This window comes from Drosophila pseudoobscura, chromosome 4 (assembly GCF_009870125.1).
Source record: "Drosophila pseudoobscura strain MV-25-SWS-2005 chromosome 4, UCI_Dpse_MV25, whole genome shotgun sequence".
In the NCBI taxonomy this organism is placed as follows: domain Eukaryota; kingdom Metazoa; phylum Arthropoda; class Insecta; order Diptera; family Drosophilidae; genus Drosophila; species Drosophila pseudoobscura.
In genome coordinates this window covers 24,893,954-24,916,205 of record NC_046681.1, presented here as the reverse complement: position 1 = coordinate 24,916,205, position 22,252 = coordinate 24,893,954, and the positions used below count along the sequence as shown (strand labels likewise).

The following is a 22,252-nucleotide window of genomic DNA, read 5'->3' as shown; positions in this document are numbered from 1 at the left end:
CATGAACGTTTTGACGAAAAATCATGCTGAGATCTTAGTGGTCCCTGCTATCTGAAGAAATTTTATGTTTTAGGGGCATTCGAAATTTAGATTCAGTTCTATTTGAAAGCATTTGATACATACATACATCACCAGTAATTCCGAATTGATAATCAGTTAAACGAAGAGCCAACAACCAATACTGGTACTCCAAACATTCTTTGGTTTATTTTTGAGAGGTATAAAATAGTCTAGACATTAAATATCCCCTTTTAAATAGTAGATGTAGCACTGTAACACTTCTGTTTAAAAGGTTTTGAATGAAGTTTGAATAAGAAAAAATTTACTTTAATTATAATTCATTTATAATTAATTTTTGGTACTATCTTTGGCAATGAAGTTTTCGCAATTCTCCTCTACCTTCGCACCAACTTAACCTTTACATTCTGCTGTGTCCTCATCACAATGCCATTCTCAAAGGTTAGATCCTCCAATCGAGTGACTGGCAGAATCCTAAAGTTCCTCAAAACAGCAGCCAGGAGTACTTTGATCTCCAGAATGGCAAACTTCTGTCCAATGCAGTTCCTCTGTCCGGCACTGAAGGGCACAAAGGCAAAGGGATGACGATCGACTGTGTTTTCGGGAAGGAATCGTTCTGGTTGGAACTCATGCGGGTTCGGAAAGTGACGCGGATCCCTCATGATGTCATAGATGTGGATACTGATTTGCGTGTCCTTCGGCAAGATGAGGCCATTCACAACACACTCCTCCACACATGTACGACCAATGAAGGGAACCGAAGGAAACATGCGCAGGGACTCCTTGATCACGCACTCGAGGAATACCAGTTCATTGAACTGAAACACACTGATGGAGTCCGTGTCCTCGGGCAGGGTAGACACCTCCTCCAGGCACCTCTCCTGAACTTCTTCGTGGAGGGCCAGCATCAGGAGAGTGAAGATGAGGCACGTGGAGGTGGTGTCGTAGCCCTCGAACATGAAGGTGTTCACCTCATCGCAGATGCCCTGATGATCGATCTGCCCCTCCGCCTCAGCCGCCAGGAGGGTGTCCAGCATGGCGTACCGCTGCTTCTTCCCAAAATCATCCACGACTCCGAGCTGCTTCCGCTTGAACTGCTGTCGCTTGCGCTCGATGATGCGACTGGAGAAGTCGTGGACTATCCGCAGGTTCTGTACCTGCTTCCGGTAGTCGCCGATCAAGAAAAAGTACCAGTTGTAGAACATAAGCGGATTGCAGACGCGTTGAATCAGGACTTCTTCAATGGCATGGATGGCTCTTCGATATTGATTGCCCTCCGACATGTCATCCAGCTTGACGCCCAGAGCGGTTTCTAAGACGAGAAAAATAATTATATTGTATTTAAAGAACAAAGGTTCGCTTGGCGTTTGAACTTTGACAACGACCTACCGCAAATATTATTTAAAGTAAACTGCGGAATGACCTGGTTAAGATCCAGTTCCCCGTCAACTTTTTTGTCTAGCACTTTGATCAACTTGTTACATTCCTCTCTGTAATACATCGAGGATTAGACACTATATAGAAGTCGCGACTGGTTGAACACTCACTTGAAGATGGCCAGAAATGATTGCAGAACATTGAAATGAAAGGCGGGCGTCAATGCCTTGCGTCTGGAGTGCCATTTCTGATCTATTGAAGATATCAAAAATAGGTAAAAATAGGAGCTTTTCCGATAATATTCCACCACAAACCTGTGCTTATTAGAAGACCCTCTCCCAGGAAGGGTCTTAGCAGTTCGTAGATCACATTCTTTGTTATCAGTTTGGTGCTCTGGAATATCTCCTCGGCCTCCTCGGCTCTAATAACATTGTACATCGGGGCAAACAGAAAGTACCACAAAAAGTTCCTGCCCTGAGCTTTGGCCGCGGAGTCTCGCAAAAAATTGAACAAACTGGCTGCAAGGAGAGTCCATTAGGTATCGCCTTATACAGCGGATATCATGGAAACTATCTCTAATTACAGGGTGTACAGTTGAGAACGTCCAGATTGTTGCCGAAACGCGTTGTGCCCGGCATTACGGCCACCTTGCTCTCCAGCGGACTGCCATCCTCGGTGCGCACTCGCCTGGTCAGCGAGAGGATAAAGTACGTCCGATTGAGCCGTTGGAGGAGCAGCCACACCCCCAACAGCAAGAGAGGAGTACCCAGCAAAGCGATCAACATGTTTCCGCTATAGTATATTCCCCGCCGATCCGATTCACGGCGCTTTTCACAGCCCACTGGGCCCTAGAATATTGTAGCTTTCAGATCCAGTCGCATGCTGATAGTCGCAATCAACAATTTTTTGTATACCTAGTATATTGCTTATATTATCAGCCTGTTGTATGGGTAATTTAATGCTCATGTAGATTATGATTACTACAGGATTTGCATTTTATGAAAGTCTATTGGATGTTCTGAAAGTTCATTCCTTCCTACACCAAAGTCTGTTTGGTATTATGTCGAAACTTTTAAAGACTGTTTACGAGGTGTAAAGCAGTCGATCATTGCAGTTATTATCTGTAGCTTTTAATCTTTTTATATACTAATATGAAATTATACGCGATTAAAAACGCGGCAAAGTTCAGTAAAATGTAGTAAATGAATACATATGTATTTAGTCTTTTTTAGGAAGCTGCTGAGCAAATACTCTTCATTCAGCATAATATTTATATAGGAAACCTGAAACCTCCCGACTTCTTCAGTCATATTTAGGCTCTGGAAGGAGTACAATTGATCTTATAGGGTAGAACTGTAAAAGTTTCCTATACAAAATAATGTTTTAAGCGGAGATTGAATCGATGAGCATCGTCCCACGATCACTCACGCGCATGTATTTTGTTTCTGGATTTGCTGGCATTCTCTTTTGCACATTTCGCTTGTGCGTCCGTGGGACGTTGTCGAAGAATAGATATCAGACCAATGCTAGTTGGGATAGGGTTACGTATAAATCGAAACGATTGTGTCCTTTCACTTACGGATAATTTGTACAGCCAATCAATGTCGCTTAACAAATGTGCCCTACCAGAATGTCAGATTTAGGAAGACGGGTATTAGTCAGGCATGACGTGTGAACCATAAATGATCATATATCAAATGCAATAATGAGTAGGTACAGGTATTTAATTACAATATGTATGTACCCGTATTTCGTATGGCACGCTATTAAAAACTTTCGTTACGTCAAAGTTCAAAATTCAATAAAAATTGGGACACTCAAATAATTGTTTCTCATTGTGTTTTCAAACAATTAAAAGTTTGACTAAAATATGTACTATACTCTGAAGATTGCTGATCTAAATGATACAGCTGAAAGTGTGTACGGTACCTATAAAAAATACTACCCATTGCTGTATCCAATTATCATATCAAAACCAACAATATCTAATTGATTGCAGCTTTTAACAAATATCGAAACGACTTGGAAAGCATTTAAAGTATTCCACTAAGCGGTTCGATCATATAATTTCCTTTATACGAGTTCGAGTATATGACCATTCCAGATTAATAACAATTTCTTGGCTGTGCCTGGCAGAGATTTCCTCTCAGTCAATGCCGCATATTTTCCCATCGTTCCAACTATGGAACTGGCTACAAAAAAAAGGAAAAAGAAGAGAAAACCAAAGGAAAGAGGATAAAAAGCAGCCAGCAGCAATGTCGCATCAAAATGCCGCATTGATTAAAGTTTGATTAGCTTTGGACCGGGTAAGAGAGCGCATTTGGGCTTGAAGAATTAATTTGAGCCAAGTTTGTAATGCACGTACAGAAATGGCCAGCAGAGCAGTCTCAGAAGCAGTTGCAATAGAAGTAAATGTTGGAGAACAAAAAAGGAAAACGAGTATGAAGGCTACAGAGGAACCTAACAACTGTTAGGATACCTCCTACTTGGAAGCCTTTGCCTAGAACCTAGCGAAAGAAAAGGATTTCGAAGGAGTTGATCCAGCTATTATAATAAACTTTGGTAGATCTGTAGCTAATAGCATAACTCAACCAGAAAGGAGAGGAATATCTATAAAATTCTGGCTTTTACTGGCTGTCTTTTACGATTAACCTGAGATAGAGTACAGAGGGACCACGGTCTTAAGCAATCTCGATCTTCGGAGCATTCGCATTGATCTAAAGGATTCGTATAATATTGCGACATCTAACAGTTACAAGTGAAGGTCTCCTAATGATGAAAGGCAGACAATATTACGACCGATAGATGGTTCCATCTGGGATTCATATACATAGATATCTTAAACCCCTCTTTGATGATGCGGAAAACATTGATTCGGTTTGCAAGGTTCAAATCGTACAAACATCATCGCCATATCGTCAAAACTCGACAACTCTACTAAAAATATACTCTTGTACTCTCTGGAAAAAAGGGGTATCAAAATTAAATCACTGTAATTACATTTTCTGTGGAAAAGGCCCGGAGCCGGAGACGAACGCGCAAACATGTTGCCCGACGAGTGCGTGGCTGTGTTTGTGGGGACATTGGCGACGGCAATGACAAAAATAGTAGTCAACGTGCAACAGACGCAGCAGCAGCAGAAACAGCAGCAGCAACAATCACAGCAGCAGCAGCAACAACTGCATTTGGGCATGAAAAGTGCAGTGCCGGCAATTGGAAAAACTTGCCCTGGAAAGCAAGGCCTGTCTCTGTTTCTTGTTGTTATGAACAAATGTTATTGCAACAACAAACACAAATGTGCTATGCGGCAGGAACAGCAGTACTCCAGTAGCTGTAGCAGCAGTTGCAGGGGCTGTGTCAGTGGCAGGAGCAACATCAACAGCAAACAATACTCATTAAGATGCAAAAGACGTCGCTTGCCGCTTTTTAGAATTACTAATTGAATCGACGCGATCAGTGGCAATTGCAGCGGCATTGCAGCCACAACAGACTGCGGTGGCGGCTTCCAATGTTTGTTGTTTCAACTGTTTGTTGCACGATTGTTGATGTTGCTGCTGCCACTGTTGCCGCTGTTGCAGTAGCAGCTTCCGCTGCGGTGTGAATATACAAACATACAGATTTTTATTTATTTATGTACGTGTCGATCTGCGGTTTGCCATTCTTGTAGGGCCCAAAGCTCTCCCTTCCCTTCCATCTGAAACTGTATCTGGATCTGAAGCTGAAGCTGAGGCAAAACAGAGCATTATTGTTGATGCACATCTGGGCAATCCGCTTGGGGAAATCGCAAAACAAACAAAGACGGTGTCGGACCCCAAAGGCCCGCTGAGAATAAGGATTACTCAATTCTGAGAGGACTAACAAGAAAAATGTAGCCAATTATTCGAGGAATTCTGATAGAATTGGTGAAGAAATATTGTTTTAAAAAATGGTACAAATGAGTCATAAAAACAGCATTAATATTTTATGAATTTCTTTTATCAAAGAAATAATCTGAGAGAGGCAGAATTTCTCTTTTACTTATAGGTATTTATCAGTAGTTCCTTAGAGCAGCTTTTGGTAAGGGATTACCATATCACATCTTATCGGAATAGGTTTGAGTTTTTCCTTTCTTTGGCTGGAAATAATTTTCTCTAAGAAGATTTAGAATATTATTATAGAAGACTAAATGATCATGTAATAATATGTATTACCAAACTTTGGGCTTATAAATGATTATGTTTTGAAACGTCTTCTTTAAAATATGAAATCCCATATCTGTATGACGTCCAATACATTAAGATTTAGATTGATCGAGATCTAGAGAACCGCACTGAGTTATAGGATGGATAATGGAAAGATGTTTCCTAAAACGAACTATGTATGCGATTATTTATGAATGCTCTACGGCGATCATTCCATAACCAGGTCATACCATCCTATCTTCTTTTTATTATACTACTCCTATCTTTAAAAGGAGTACTATATAGGAGTGGGTGCCTCCTTTTTATTCTCAGATTCATCTTGATCTGTAACCGTTTAACCTTTTTACCAATGTAATTACCAAAGAGTTCATCGCTCTTTTACTTGAAAAATTCCCAATGGAGTGGCCTTTCATGATTTGCATTTGCCAGAGCCACTCATTCTCCTCCTCTCTCCAGAATCCTGTCAGATTCCGAACATTTTTACCATTTTTTTTTTGTAAAGTGCAGCCAGAGATCTCTTTCCATCTTTCATGTTTTTCCGTGTTTGACCTTCCCTCCTGCTAGTGCCTGGCGGGTGTTTTGGGGGGAGGGTCGGTGGTGCCTAAGCACATAATCGTGTAGCAACATGTTGCTTGGGCGCGCTGCAACATTTTGTTTTGTGTGGCAACATGATTTTTCAATTATTGCATCGGCATGTAAAATTTGTTGTAAAGCGCTTGCATATTTACCTTAACACCTCGTCCATGTTGTTGTACCTCTTTTTTTCTCGTAATTTTTTATTTTTTTGTTTTTATTTTGGTTGCAGTGTTTTTTTTTGTATTTACTTTTTGCGTGTGTTTGCTGACAGGCGATGGCGGCGGCGACAAAAACAACAGCAAAACAAGTAAGGATGCTTACAGCATTCGATATTACGACTAGGCGATACCTAAAATTTGGGTTTGGTTTGGGTTTAATCACAGCAGGGAAAAGTATATGACCTCTTATAAAAATAAGGCACCTATCTATCGCACCTATTCGCCTATCTGGCTATACCAATATGGATCCAATCGATGGTGATACTCTGCTCTTATTGGTCTTGGAGGAGAAGTTGAATACCATATTCATTCAGATATTATAGTCCCTAAAAGGCAGGTGGTCGTTGAAGAAGCAGGAAGCTTTCCTCCAGTGAAACATACCTCCATTCAAATGTATCCTCTGTACCCCACTCCTATAGGGTGTCAAGACAGCAACAAGAACAGCGGCGACGTTGACGCTTGTTAGCCATGTTGCCTGCCTGACACTTGTTGCACGGCCCCGGCCGGCCGGCCGGCCTGGCACGGCATTCTACCTCAGCAACCTTTTGCGGTTGCATTGCGCCCCAGAAGATCTGGTGGTGCCACAGTTGTTGTTGGGCCCCAATGCTGGTTGCTGTTGCTGGTGGCTGCTGTCGTTGGCGTGTGTCTCTCGCTCCACTAAACTTTTAATTAAAATTTTGTCGTATCACAGTGGCTGGCTGCTTCCTTTTGTGGCTTGTTAATGTCACATGGGAGAGAACGCGATCGGCGGGACGGAGGGCGGGCAGCGCTGATTTTTATGCAAATTTGCCAGGTTTTTTTTCGGTTTCGGTCAGCGACTTGAGAGGCTTCCAGAGAGACTAGGGTTCGGGTTCGGGTTCGGGGGATCAGGTTCCCATGAAGAGTAGCGTTCATCATTAAGTTGTCATGACCATAATCATCTTTGGAGACTGCCATAAATGGTGGCCTCCCCTGTCCAAAGACCCAACGTTGGTATCCTCTCTATATGTCTCTCTCTTAAGCCATCCATCAATATGGCAATTGGCATTTCCTTTGGCAGAGAAAGAAAAAAGAAAAACGTTTATATTGATAAGAAAATTGCCCCAGGCCCAAGTAAAAGAAGTTTTTCTTGCTGGTTCTTTTTTTGGAGTGGTGGCATGGTGGCATGCACACGAGATCTCTGGTTGCGGCAATTGGCCAAGATTTATTGACATAATGAAGACTAATTCGCGCGTCTGTGGCCGCACATTTTGACAATTATTTATGTTGTATTAAGTTGTTTGGCGGCTGCGCGTGTAACGATGTAATTAATTGCCATTGGATTAGAGGCAGCATCGACTGAGGAGAGACCTGGTCACGCAGATAGCAGAGGCGGACGCAGAGGCCGATACCGATACCGATACCGAAGGCCAGACCACTACTTGGCCAAGAAAGCGGCGGCTCAAACCCATAAACAACCGAGTTTATGCTCAGACATCATCTATGGCGATCTAGCGATCTAGGCGATCTGAAATGGAAGCACTTCAATTGGTCGTTCGACTTTAATGCGATTTTAAAGCGATTTAAATATGAATAACAAAGAATTTCATACACGTCCAAATGCGTATCAGCAATTAATACTCTTCAAGCCAACTGGGTCGGGAATGCTCAAGATTTGGTGTTGGTGTTTGGATTCCCTCGGACTACGCGTATCAGCCTTACCGGCACCTGAAAAGCTAAAGAACTCATGGAAAAAACTATCGATAGTTGCGATTTCGATTACTGATAAATGTAAAGGAAAAAACGGAACAAATTGAAACAACCCAATTAAAAACAAAAATTACAAAAGCGCAAAGGAAAATATCGTTTGGTCTCATGCAAAAAAATATTGCAAAATATTGAAAAAAAAACATGACAATTATAGGTTTATCTCTGATATCCTGCTGAAAGATTCATTTATTTTAAACGATGGTCTAGGAAAGACTCCATATAGACGAGGAGCCTTTATTTAAAGTGCTCCCATTTATGCCACAAAACCCGTGAAGATGTACAAGGAAAGCGATCCTCATCTGGCGGAGCTGTACTGGGTCCAATGTCCAATTCCCCAACGGATACATAGCACAGGAAACGTAAGCGGGGGAATTGATCCTTGCAGACTACGATAAGGAGTTTTTGTGGGTTGGGGAGAGAGTTTTTCATAGCTGGTGGTACATAAAATAATACTGCTGCCCAATTAAATATCTATAAAGAGTTTTCACTTCCTTCGGAAACACTTAGAGACCAAATCGATTTCCCTCTGCTAATACTAATTCCTAGCCGATTTAGGTATTAGCACTTTAAGTGTCCTACCACTTTGCGTACGTATTATTACTTTCAATTTAAATATGATTAAAAAATGCTGCTGCTGCCGGGGATCAATTAAAAAGCAAATTTCGCTTTTAACAAACGCTTCGAATGGCCGTAGAGACCCATTAAAAAGTGTACACAGACTTCGGTCGATTCGAGACAAATTGAATTTCCTTTCACGGGATTTTTTGGTTTAATTTAGCTTTTTATTTTATTTGCGAGCTGCTTTTTATAGAGCAGCTACCATTATAATGTTTATGGGTCTAAGCTCATCAAAGTTTAAGCAGGCACTTTATAGGCAACTTATGATTATTTCCACCTTTTTTTTGTCAGATTTTTGGAGCTGCTGCAGAGACAATAACGAGTGTTGACAGCGCACCAAAAAGCGACCCCCTTTGGGTGGGGGACCAGTCTAGTTAGTTTTGCTTTAACAAGAAAATCGCACGAGACTCGTAAAGTTTCAGAGAGGGAGAGAGAGAGAGAGAGCGCGTCTCTTGGGGGATCAAACGGTTTTTGCCGCGCCAAAAACGCGCGCGACTCGCGTTCACTAATTGAGTGCGACAAGGCGTCGGGGCGTGGGGTGTGGGGGTCGCACGAAGCCCGGTGTGGCATGGTGTACTGCATGGGGCCCTTTGGCCGACATATCCTTGTGCAGCAACAAAAAAAAAAAATAAATAAAATTTATTACGTATGCTGCCCCATTCCCATTCGCAAAGCCACAGAGCACCACACACACATGAAGGACAATGCCGACCTGCTCGCCTCCACCTACCGCTTATATTTATTGCTTCCACGAATCGCGCGCGTCGGTTCCGAGAAATGTCTCTCTGGCTCATCCTCTGGCGATCCCCTCGCTACCCCCCTATGTCGGCTATATGTCTGCTGGCCGGCGAGCGAGCGAGCGGCTTAACAAGTCGACACTTTTCTTCACACCTCTGCATAGTTGGGCCAAGAATTTACTTGGCCATATTAAGCTTAATGGCCGCCCGTTGCGATCGGCGAAGCGTTGTCCAAAGGTCCCCAGATCCGACCGGCACTGACCAGTGGCAGTTTTTGCTGGCAATGCGGTTATTAAATGCAAAAATTAAGATAAGCTTCAGAAGGGGTTTCTGGATCTGCATGCGGATCTGGATCTGGTCCCCTACTGCCGGCTGGCCGGCTGGCTGGCTGGCCACTCACCGCAGGTTAGCGTTAACGATGCCTCTGAAATTGGCAGTGGCCCGCAGCTAGACACCAGTTAGGGCAATGTCACGGCTAATTAGCAATAGAAAAACAGAAAAAGATGTGCTTGCATTGGGGTGTCGAGTCGTTTACTTACCCTTGAACATCGAATGAACTTATGCCGGCCATGTGGATGCATGATGGATGATCTTTCTTGTTAATCCGCAGCTAAAAGAAGGATCATCTGTAGGATGTTTAGATTTTCAACAGCGTAAGAATAGCGGTTCCATTGAATGTGGTTCCACAGGAAAACTGGTTTCTAATCAATAAAATTAGCACTAGAAAACATAGATTTACAATGTCATTGGAAATCGTGTGTATCCTTTCGCTTATGGGAAATTTGTGTATGGGAATTTGTGAATAAGTGTACGAAATACCTCCTGCTGCCATATACCCAAGTAATCTACAAATATCGGGTCATAAGCCGAGGGTATCCCTTCTCTAGGAAATATCCGACAGTCCGCCAACATTGGTTGGTTAATATTTTCTCCAGTCTCGCATTCGTGGGCATAAATCGACTCACTTTATGCCATTGAAGAGCCCAGCGGAATAGGCCTGGCCGAAAGACAGAGGGAGAGAGAGAGAGAGAGAGAGAAACTCTGGCAGCTGTGACGGTGACTGTGCCCATAGAGTGGGCTTTTTATAAGGCCAACGATCGTAAAAATACAAAATTTATATGCACTTAATTGCGGTCTCCTTTTGGGTCGACTCCCTGGCCAGGGAATGGTCTCGCTGGTTCAATAAAAGGCAACAATATTGTCCCCGCTTATGATGCACTGAATCAGCTTTGAATTGTCAAAGGAGAGGCGGATTAGTAGCAGAAAGGGGCAAGAGATGGTGGCAAGACTATGACTATGGCTTTTCTCTATCAAAGGAGACGTTGCCTTTTTTATGGATAGACGAAGTTTTCTCGTGCTGTTATTTTACAAGATTTTAAACTGATTCTAGATTGGGTAGTATACGCAATCTACAACGGAATCTCCTACTCGAAAAGAGGTGAAAGATAGTTTTGAGCCTGCCATTCGATGGAGCGTAGATTTGTACAGTTGTCACCCAGAAAGCTAAGAAACCAACGGCACAAAAGTACAGTACTTTAAATATCGATAGTGACAAAAAAATCGATAAAGAATCGATGGCTTAACAGTTCTCAGGAAAAAATCGAAACCATCCATTGAATCCTTTTAAAAAGTCGTCTCTCATATTTGTGGAGCTTCTATCCATGCCAGAAGGACGTAAGGCGTTCATTGCTTATCAAAATTTCCACAATACGAATACTGATTTCATTAGCTGTCGGGTCAGGCTTCACTGGATATGATTACTGCCTCCGATTCTAGATGCCCTGCCCCCAACTATTTATTTCCGGCGATTGCGATGTTGGAAGCCTGCCAGTCAGTGTGTTACGCGGCAATTTAATTAAAAAGTTCCAACCACAATTTAATTAGAAGAGTCTGCACTTGTGAATGGCGTTTGAGGGGCATGGGAATGCTGCAAGCAAGGGGTTAATGACGCGTCCCAGTGGCGACACCTCATCAGACCAAGGCGCGGGCGAAGGCGGAGATGGAGGGATTGCCAATTGCCAGATATGACTTTAATTTCATTTAATTGGCAAATGGCCTGCAGAAATGCAGCTGGGAATGCTCATTACGAAACGGACTTTAATAAGATGGGAATGTTGATCCGAACCATTCGCTAACTGCATTCGCTAAGCTTATTTCCTGTTGCCCGGAATTGGGCATGCTTGAGAAGCTACCCATCTTTCGTCTCAGCTTCAACATCCAGCTCCAAGGTCCGTCTCCGGCACCGGCATCGGCTTGGGTTGTTATAGGAAACTAATCAAGCGATTTGTTGCGCATGCGCGTGAAGCGCTAAAATGTGCAATTCTCTACCGCCAAACTCGAAAACCTTTTGCCATCTTAATAGCCTCCGCAGGCTTTCCGGGGGGGGGCTAAGTCGGGGCTTTAAGCCCACCGAGATTTATGCCACCAAAGGGCGCAATATATTCCGATATGATTAATTGTGCGTCGCATTTTCGCATTCTCCTCATCCTAAGCCCCAGCTACAGCCCCAAGCTCCAGCTCCATCTCCAGCTCCAGCACCAAGCTCCAGCGATGCAAAGACGGCGATAACAACGCCGCAAAATATTTCTCGATTCTCCACAGACCCTCTTCTCTTCCATAACTTTTGTGGGATGGCAGCGGACTGGACACGTACGAGAAATTTCGCGCTTTGCTGGAAGCCTCTCGGATGCTGAGATTCCTCAGAGAGGCCTCCTCGCAGCTCAGCTTTTATGCAAAAAGCAATTTATTTCCCTCTTTTTTGCCTCCTTTTGCCTGCCGCTCGCTCGCTCAATGCTCAATCTATGCGCAGAAATCTCACTCACTCGCCATTCGCTTAACCAGTCGTACACACACACACACCCCAGATGCTCACAGATGCACTCACACGCAGAGAGAGAGGTTGTTGTTGGCATGTACTGAGGATTCATGCAATCCGTGCCTCACTGTACCGTGCGGTAGATGACTGACAATGATCAATATATCTGCATATGCATGGCTTACCGTCTCCAGGAACAGTGGAAAAGAAGGACAAGGGAACAGGAAATTATGTTCGAAGCACCAAATTGACCAGGATACATCTTTGACCCTATAAAGTATATGCATATAGTACATACTTATTCTCAGTCTGTACAGATATTCCCCCAAACGCTCACTCTTTTGCTACACCTGTTTTTACATAATCTAAAATGATTTGGCCAAAATGCAGTTGCTAGTTCCATAGTTGACAGACCAATAATATATATACATATATACGTGGATGGTTGGGATATTTTGTGGGGATATTTTGCATATTTGGTTTACCCGTGAGCTTAAATGTTGAAAGATCTTTGAAAAATAGCAAGGCTTAACGGTAGAGCGCTGAGATGGCTGCTACGAGACTGTAATACGGCTGCTATGAAATTCCTTAAGCTGACTGCTATGAAATTATAGAAGCTGACTGCCAAAGAACTATAAAATATGGCAGGTATGAAACTATTAAACAAGACAGCTATGACTGTATTAAAACTCGCTGCTATGACACTTTAAATCATGTCTGCGTTGTGACCATTAAAACTGGCTGCTGTGTAACAATTCAAGCTGCCTGCCGTCGAGCTCTATTTAATTTCATAGCCGCCAGCTTACCAAAACACAGCAATTAGCTTATAGTTGGGTACAATTTAGTTTGTACTCCCATAGCAATCGCTATTACCTAAAATATACAGATGTTTTCTACTTTATCGATGTCCAATTAAACGGAAATGGACTGGTCGATAAGAAATCGAAAAAACCAATACCAAAATGATGAAATACACTCGTAAAACTCGTATATCATATTTTGAAGATCAATTATTGTCAATTTAGTGGTTGTACAACATCAAGAGTAGCTGCTTCCTTACTGGTTAAATTGAAAATTTCAAGAATAGTTCTTTAGATCAACAGAAAATGGATTGTATTCATATGTAGGACTGTATTCCTACATTAAACATTATCATCAACAATTCGTTTCTCTGCCTTGTTTCCATTATAATGGTAATGCATCGCCACATTACGCCTAAAGTACCTTTTCTTGTCTTGGCTGTCCCTACCCAAAAGAGCATGCCCAAATCGCAGTCTTTAAAACGCAGCTCTAACCAGACTTCAGGCTTTGGGCCACCCTGGGCCGCTCCTCTCAGGGTCTCGTTTAGGTTTTTTTAGTGCAAAGTCGTGTCTGATTTTGCATAAAATGTCGGGGATTCTCGACTAAAATTGAAATTGGAAATGGCAGTGCAAATGGAAATGGAAATGACTGAAATGCCGTCGTCAGTGTGTGGCAGTCGTCTGTCTTTTTTCTGGGTCTTTGGAGTACGAGGGGTCTGTGGGGTCTGTGGGGTTTTGGGCTTTGGCGAAGCTTCTTCCTGCCTGCGGCAATGTTTCCGTTGAACCCTAATCAGTGTGTCAATATATGCTCGGGGACTTTCGATCAAACATTTGCCAACGCTGTAAAGCGTAAACAAGTTTGAAGTTGAATTGTATCTCTCTGTTGCATGTATCTCAAGCAACCTGTATGACTTGTATCTGAACCGAGAGCGAGATAGGCAGATACATAGCACCCCCCACACGCACATCCAGCGACTCAACCAAAATTGAGTTGATTTTTATCGCTGTCACATTTATGACATTATCGGGGAATCGGTCAATATTAAAACGAACCCAGGGACCGACCGACCGACCGAGGCACGATCATTCGCCGCATGAGTGCAACACCTTCCCATAAGGGTACAGCGATTGTGTGTTTATTATGACTATTATTATTGACAGCCTATCGTAAATAACCCCAGCGCAGAGGCATAGGATAGGCAGGGAGAGCTCTGAGCTCTGAGCTCGATGGCTGTTTAAATTGAGCCTAACCACTCGAGTGCATTCATAACCCATAAAGATTAAAGTCTTAGCGATAGCCACACCACGGCACCCTGCCACATTTGCTGCTGCTACGGCCTTTGATTGTGGCTGTTGCATGCAGCATAATTAAATTTAGTAGAAAGATAGAGGGGCAGCACCCACCAACACACCAAAAAAAAAAGAAGAACTTTTGCTTATCACCATTTAATTTGTAAATGTCGATGGGCCGAAAGCGAAAAAAAAAAAACAACAGAACCCAGCCGAACCGCACCGAAAAAAAACCTAAAAATAAACTGGTTCTTAATTAAAACGACATTGTCGAGTTCTCTGTAAATAATCGTAACGAATCAAACGACAACATAAAAAAAGCAGAGGGAACACCGACCCAGAGAACCAGAATGCGAGTATCATCAGAGACGAGCCCTGGACCAAACACAACGAAAAAAAAACCCTAAGCCCCAGAAACTACACCACGCAAAGGTCTCTTCTCTTATAATTTGAAAACATTTTTCTGCCGTTTCCCGACATTCAAACGAGAACTGGAGAACTGGGGATTGGGGATCACATGAGGAAGGTGGAAGGTAGGTGTAGGGCCCTGGCTTTGGGCCAACATTTATTCTTGGCCTGTTTTTGGTTCTCTTTTTATCCGTCCGTTTCGCCGATTCTGGTGTTTGTGTCGCCTCCAACTGATTTATCGAGAGCTCTGGCACTTGAGACGTTTTTTAATTATATTTTTGGTCGCTTCAAATGACAAGAACTATTAATTTTTTCCATCCTCATTCGTTCGTCTTTGGGAGTCGTAAAAAAAGGCGTTAAAAGGCCGTGCAGGAAGACGAATCGTTGGCCATAAAAGGAAGGGGAGTTTTATGGGAATCAATTTTGACGCTGATCACTGGAAATTAAAGGAAATGAAACTATTTCGGTTCGGCAGTTCAAAAAGATATGGGCTATTGAGATTAGACAAGGAGTTTGAGGGGAATGGGAGGAGAGAATGGGGGAATCTTATTTAATCTTTTGTTAAGATGAGGCTGTCTTTCTATCAAATATATATAACATTATTGACTTAAAATAGTACTCAAAGTGTGGCTTAAATTACTATAGAAATCACCCATCTCTCCCTTCCCAGTCATCCCTAAATATTGTCTATCTGAAACACATTTATCATATATTTTGTCACACTTTCAACCATTTGACATATCTTTCATCTATGCATATGCAATCTTAAATCATGAATTTCATTATCGATTTATCAAGGGATGATTTTCATGTCTCAATAGGGAAAATCACACCATAAAGGGTTGCAATTATGTGTTGGAAGGGTTGGAAATATAATCAAAGCAATTCCAGAACGTTCCCTTTCATGGCACACCCAAATGGGTTTAACATTATGGGCCATTCAATTTAAATTCTGTTCATATATATTTGCTTATCAATGCATCCTTTAACTTCCATAAAATGTTTCATCTGTTAGTCCCTTCTTGATGTAATGCCCTTTTATGTAATTTGGGATAATTGTGGCAGTCTAATTGATTCGGCAGCAGCAGCAGCTGCTGCTTCAGAATTCCCAGCCTGATTCGCGGATCCATTAAGAGTCGTTCCAGTCGGTCCAGTCCCGGAGACTGTGCGTGCCACGGCGACGTACCAGGCCGAAACAGTAGCCAACTGGCATGGAGTCAAGCCGCCACATAATCTGTCAAAAGGAAAAGTTCATAATAAATCAAATGTCACGTAAACAATATTATTAAAATGATGCAGTCAGCGACACGGCACTGGAGGACGGCACCCAGAACGATCCCCGGTCCGAGACTCGCGACCGACCCAGACAACACTCATTAAATGAGAGCCTGCGGCGGGTAGAAGGGATCTTGGGTCTTGCATGCAAAGTGAAGCATTGGGGCAGCTTCCACTGGTGGTGGTGATGCAGGTTCTTCCAACCTGCAACCTCATCCTCCTGCTCCTCCACGTCGTCCCCAAGTTGCTTATCTGCGGCTGCTGCTTCTGCTGCTGCTTCTGCTGCTGCTGCGGTAAGCATAACGAGTTGGGGCATTTAAGCCCCAAGCCACACAAAAGTTACAAACTGCTATTCAGGTAGAAGCCCAGAAACGGAAAGAGCTACACTGGAAGAATTTTGGTTGAAAAGTGAAACAAACATTAAGCAAGGAATATAAGAGTACTATAAGAAATGGTATATATGGTATGTTTATGTTTAAGGTTCAACCAAAGGGAAATTCTTAAGATAAATTTAAGTACAGATTTTAGGAGATTTGTAAGCCATGATTTTAATAAAAAGAAAATCACAAGAGAAAGCGCGAATTTTAATTGGGAAGCAGTCAGAAAAAGCAACTCCAGTCGGCAAAGCTCCCGTCAATGTGCCTTATCATGCACACGACATGTATTTTAAGAAATGAATCGCGGTGCAATGGGAGAAATAGGGGCAAAGGGGGAAGGAGCTGGGAGCAAGGACATGTGCCTTGTAGTGCCTAGATCAATACTCCTTTGTACCGACATTGCTTCATGATTGGAACTCCCAAGCTTGGGGCATCAATAATATCAGTTCAAGCTCAAGATCTGTCAAGCTTTCCAAATTGAACAATTGAACACAATTCGAGTTCTAAGTACATTCTTTCCCTCAGTGTAAGATTTTTGGTTAAAGCAGTGATGGGGCGAGGAGACGTGAAGATTGGCGAGTTTTTGTGCAGCTTCTGCGCGCATTTAGGACGATCGGTCCCGCGGGTTTTTTGTCAACGTCGCGTCGCGTCGTTCACGTCCACGTCCAGGGCCAGGGCCAGAGCTGGACTGGGATCCCGAGAGCCGAGAGCAGCTTTGTGTCAAAAAGGCCGGTCCCAGAGCCGTGCCGCGCCGTGCCGTGCCGTGCCGTGCCCGTCCTCAATTCCCGTCTGAGTTGCAGGTACGCGTTAATCACACTTTACGTTTGCCGTTTTCAGATTTTGTCCGCTGTTTTGTGGTGGCTATGGCTGTGGCTGTGGCTGTTGTTGAAATACATTTAAAATTCCAGCCACGTTTGGCGGCCAAGCGAATTGCCTTGGCATTAAATTAAAGGCTTTAGGGCTACCCCAGGCCCCAACCGAAGATCCGCCAAGGAGTAGAAGGAGTAGCAGCGGCAGCACCAGGAGGCTGACTTTGTGGGCCTTTGGGGAATATGTCCAGGCTGCAAATTTCACACCTTTCGGAGTACAGTTGCAGGCCAGCGAAAGAGAGAGAAGATTTGAAAGAGAGAGAGAATGTATTAAGTGTAGGCGTGAACCTTTTAGGAACCCCCGAATGGATCGTTTCGAACCCACCATTAAAGCGTAACGAATACCTTTCGTTTATGTAATTTGGTTTGTAATAAGTTGAAGCCGGGCTTGGACCTGGGACCTGGTCGTTGAACCATCATTGCCCATATCGAGAAGGCAGCAGCAGCCCACTCTAATCGATAATTTATTGCAAAGCCAAGGTAACAATGCGCTCCAGTCCAGGCATCGGGCATCGGGGATCGGCTCTGGAATCAGCCAAGTCAAGTCCCCCGCTTGACCAGCCTAAGAAAAGCCTAAGCCTATGGGACTATGGGACTATGGAAAATGCGAGCTTGCGGTCTGTTTGGCTGCTTTTCTGTTTCGTTTTGTTCCTGTTGTGGCAGATGTGGATCTGGATCTGCTGGCCATACAGACAGAAAGAGAAACACGAAGCTGCTCTATGGCTCAGACTAATCTGCCAGAACATATCGCCAGGACCGACACAGACAAAGACACAGACCGACCCGGCTTAGGCCTCGTTCGTTCTCTCTCTCTCTCTCTCTCTTGGTTTCCTTTGCACTTCCTCGTCTCGTTGAATTTATGTTTAAGCATTTCATGGCATTGCCAGTCCTCCACGTACTGTTCTCGATATGAGATCTCATTGTACGGTCTAGGGATGGGCTGTGTGCGTGACACGCAATATTAAAACCGAACGAAACGCGGGAGCTAGTGAGCCAGGGGTTAACGCACAAAGGAAGCGAGTGCGTAGGGTGCTTGTAGCCTAGTATTTACAAAAATTACCTACTTATTTAAGAAAAGTTCCTAAAACTAGAAGCTTAGGAATGATTACTCGAAAGGTTGCTATGATAGACCCCAGACATCCTTTCCATCAATGAAAGGAGCTACAAAATGTTATCAGATTGTCATACCATCTAAATCTAGCATTTACTAGCAAAAATCTTTAACCCAAATCAGAGTTTCAGCCATAATGAAGCCGCTCCTTTAAGCAAACCATAAATGCGCCTCCGATTTCATCGATTCAAGACATTTTTGGGTTTACGCAAACCTGCTCGTGATCTTTTTTTCTGGCCATCTCTATGGGCCCTGTTTACGTTTGCTTCTTCCTGCAGCTTTCGTTCGCAGCTTGGCCATAATATTTATGCCGTTTGTGTGCCCTTTGCTGCCTGGTGCTGCTGCCTGCCTGCCACAGACGACGTCTCTCCTGCAGCTCCATCTCCAGGCTGATGGCGGCTGCTGCTGCTGCTGAACGCTGGCTGTGGCTGTGGCTGGCTTTGTGCCTTCAGCTGGGTTGGTGTGAAATAATGATGCCGTTGCACAGATAAGGTGCCTTCTAAAAGTGGAGTTTCGTGCCTGCCCCATTGTGATTGGGGGATTGGGATTGTGTGCGATCGGGCCTTATAGAGTGGAAGCAGCAGCAGCAGCAGCAGCGGCAACAGCACAAGAAGGAGACCGAGACGAAGATGGTGATGGAGAGCCAGGGCCAGGACCGGAGCCAGAGCCACAACCAGAACTGGAGAACTGGAGACAGAGTCAGCAAAAATAACATAAATGGCTCGACGTCCGACGAGAATGGTAAATCTTGAGCTGTGCATCTTGGGATGCAATTTGAAATGTGCTTCGTTTGGGTTTCCTCTCCATTCGTTGCGCTCTTTTCGCTCTCCAGTGTCCGCTGTCCGCTGTTCGCTGTCCGCTGTCTGGTGTCCGCTGTCCGTTGCAATTGCAAATTTCTTTTAATAAGCCTTTTGACGCCTCGATGCCAATGCCAATTGTAAATTGCATGGAACCGGCTCCAGAGGGGCAGCAGAGTCTCAAATTATATATACTTAGCGCTGGGGCCCTTCCGGTCCGATTGAAATAGCAGACCAAATGCTTGACGCAAACGGAGACGAGCATAATGAGGAGGCTCTGCCGCGGATAAGGACGAGGTGCAACCCTCATGCCCAGTGGAGGTCACAGTTGGCTCCGGTTCATGCTTGCATAGAGCTCTACAGTACAGTACAGTGCGGGTCAGAATTTTAAGACTAAAGCAGTATACACAGAATCGGTTGTAGATTTTCGTAATCAAAGAAATCTACCATTTGCATATACAATGATCTGTTAATGAGTGAAGCGAGTGAGCCGGGGGTTGGCGCAGAACGATTTGTACTAGCCATAACCTCTTTAAGAACACTTTTTGTTCGAGTTACCATTGCATTCCTTCTAGTCTTCTAGTGGAATCGGATTATAATATAGTTTGGAAGATATCATTCTTACACGAACTAATGTTAGTTTTTTTCAATAAAGCCCTCCCAAAAACCTCTATGCTGTAAACCCTTGTTGGCGTTACGATCTGCCTTTAAAGTACCGAAACCCACTGTACAATTACCGGGGGTACTTTGGGCAAAAGCAATGCGATTGCTAAACGGTGGAGATGGTGGAGAAGGAGCAGGCAGAGGAGGGTGTATCCATTTCTCATTTCGTTTTTAGCCCGATGCCTGATCATTTATCTTGTCAAAGCTAATTTAAAGTTGTGGATCCCCGCCCGTCTGCCCTCCATTGCTGCCCTCCTGCTGCCTTATTTCGCACGTGAAGTGTTAAAGAGCAACAGCAACTGCCACAGCAACAATGAACACTGAAACCCACACAGACAAAAGATCGCAATTTATTTCTTCCTGTGGCTCTGGGGGCTGTCGAAAAAAAGCTAAAGAAAAAAATCAACCAACAAAATATTCGTCAATTTTTGTGCAACGTCACGTAGGGCTTTTGTTGTTGTCGCGATTGTTATTTAGCTTTTTTTTTGGTTTTGGTGTGTGTGGGGCAGCATTCACACCAATTTGAACAGTGTGGCAAGGGTTGGGAAATATATGTGGAGTACTACTCGTATATATTGTAGCTGTCATGGGGGAAGGGGTTGGTACATATAAAATGGGATTCATTGGGGTCTTTTTCTGCGATCTTTGGATGTGATATGACTTGTTCAGCAGCGCTTCAACCTTTTTCTTCATTCTGGCTATAATACTGATCCGATTCAACGTGTTTCTGGACAGCAGTCCCTATGGGATTATTCTTTATAATTCTGTAGTATAAATACTATAGTTCTCTGTAATAAACTGATCCAATTCATGGTTTATCACCAACGATAGTACCACTTTCCCTTTTGTAACATCATGTATTTTCTTGTTTTTATAAAAGTGATATATTTTATGGGTAGTATTCTGCTTCATGGCCAAGAATTTTCCCTTGCCCACGGTCCGCGGTCCACTGTCCCTGGCAGTTTCAGTTCTGTGATCTTGGCATTGCCATTGGAAATTGAAAATTGGCATTGCTTACTTATTCATGCGTCAAAGCCGACCCTCGGCATCTTTTCGCAGCGACGCGTCACTGGGGGGAAGGACAAGTCCCATCGACTTGCTTTATGCGTCCATTGTGTGCCGTCTGGCCAAGACCAGACCCGGCCAGGCCAGGCCAGACCAGACCAGCCCAGACATTGGGCATCGAGTAATGAGCTGCTGCTGTAGCTGCATGTGTCTAGCCATAGGACATGCCACCGCGAGTCAGCCAGTCACTCATCAATTAGACTTTTCCTCAAAAATCCACCCGAAAAGTGAAGTATGCAGCCCCAGACTAGTCTGCTCCTCTGTTGGCCTGTCTTTGTGGTCCATTGTGTTGGTATACCCTTGCAAACGGTACTATATTTCGTTCGTCGATCCTTGGCATTCAATGAAGGAGGCAGCAGCATTTCCTCTGGCCATGTGGCTGCTTAGCGATAGTTCCTTTTACTATACCTTTGCTTTCATCTATAGTATGAGAGGAACGATCTATCTGTAAGAAAAATTCAGAGATAATAAACAAATCCATTATCGAGGGTATCTAAATCTTCGGTCTGCCAGGCCTACCATTTCTCTCTGTCTTATTTCTTTTGGGGTAAGGAGAACATGATGTTCGACACCACAATTTGTGTTGTACTTCGTGTACTCGACATGGGGATCCAGAGAGGATTTGGCGGAGGAGCAGGAGGGCCGAGGACGTCGCGTCGCGTCGCGTCTTTTGCATTGCAAAGTACAAATGGGGAACGACGCAGACGTCGCTGCTGTGCAACGACCCTGAGGAGCCGCCTCCAAATCGAGTTGGAGTCCCAGCAGCCGCAGCAGCATTGTTCAGCAGCTTCTGCGCCTGGCCTCGGTTCGTTGTGTGGCAATCAATTGTGGCATCTTCCTCTCTTTCTCTCTCTCTGTGGATGCGCGGCAGAGACCTCGTTTGGTAGCTGGATTCCCTCGGCTCTGGTTCGAGGTTTGGGACTGGGGCTGGGGCTGGGACTCAGGCTGGAGCTGGTTGTTGGTAGGTGATATTCCCTTATCTGATGTGTCATTTCTCTGTGTCTGCTTCTGTGACTCTTTGCACGCGCATTGCGAGCCTTAATTTTTGGTCAACAGTTTTTTGCTTGTTAGCCAAGTTATGCGGCGATCGCAACGGCCCGGCCCGGCCACAACCAGAGAGAGCAAGCCACCACAAAAAGGAAAAAGGAACGAGAAACCGTTTACCACATTGCCCAAATAATTGTCGTGTTAGCGGTGTTCGTCGCCATCCTCTTCCACTTTTTGCCAATTATGAGGCACGCTCCACGCGCCTCTTTCCTGGCCAAAATGTTGCAGCACGCCCACATTCTCACCATGACTCCCACACCCACTGTGATATGCCACCTTCCA

The 22,252-nt window shown here is 44.0% G+C and overlaps 2 protein-coding genes across 5 annotated transcripts in view; one reads left to right on the top strand and one right to left on the bottom strand.

Moving 5' to 3' along the window:
* tkv (serine/threonine receptor kinase thickveins) overlaps nucleotides 1-22,252 on the top strand; it is a 67,040-nt gene that overhangs the window by 3,759 nt on the left and 41,029 nt on the right. The gene's annotated exons all lie outside the window — the stretch shown is intronic.
* Nucleotides 301-2,242, bottom strand: LOC6903061 (probable cytochrome P450 4ac1). Of its 2 annotated transcripts, XM_033380095.1 has the most exons (6): nucleotides 1,979-2,241; nucleotides 1,710-1,913; nucleotides 1,566-1,647; nucleotides 1,408-1,508; nucleotides 580-1,330; nucleotides 301-533 (listed from the first exon to the last, which is right to left on the bottom strand). In XM_033380095.1, exons 1-6 carry the CDS (start codon nucleotides 2,178-2,180, stop codon nucleotides 503-505), a joined length of 1,371 nt encoding a protein of 456 aa, XP_033235986.1. In that variant the 5' UTR covers nucleotides 2,181-2,241; the 3' UTR covers nucleotides 301-502. The 2 variants fall into 2 exon arrangements, with proteins under 2 accessions (XP_033235986.1, XP_033235985.1); XM_033380094.1 differs by having other exon boundaries at nucleotides 301-1,330; nucleotides 1,979-2,242.

Coding starts and splice junctions, on each gene's coding strand:
- LOC6903061 (XM_033380094.1), bottom strand. CDS start 2,180: ATGTTGATCGCTTTGCTGGGTACTCCTCTCTTGCTGTTGGGGGTGTGG. Junction 1,648..1,709: donor GGGTCTTCTAATAAGCACAG/GTTTGTGGTGGA, acceptor TATCTTCAATAG/ATCAGAAATGGCACTCCAGA. Junction 1,331..1,407: donor TACTTTAAATAATATTTGCG/GTAGGTCGTTGT, acceptor TTCTCGTCTTAG/AAACCGCTCTGGGCGTCAAG.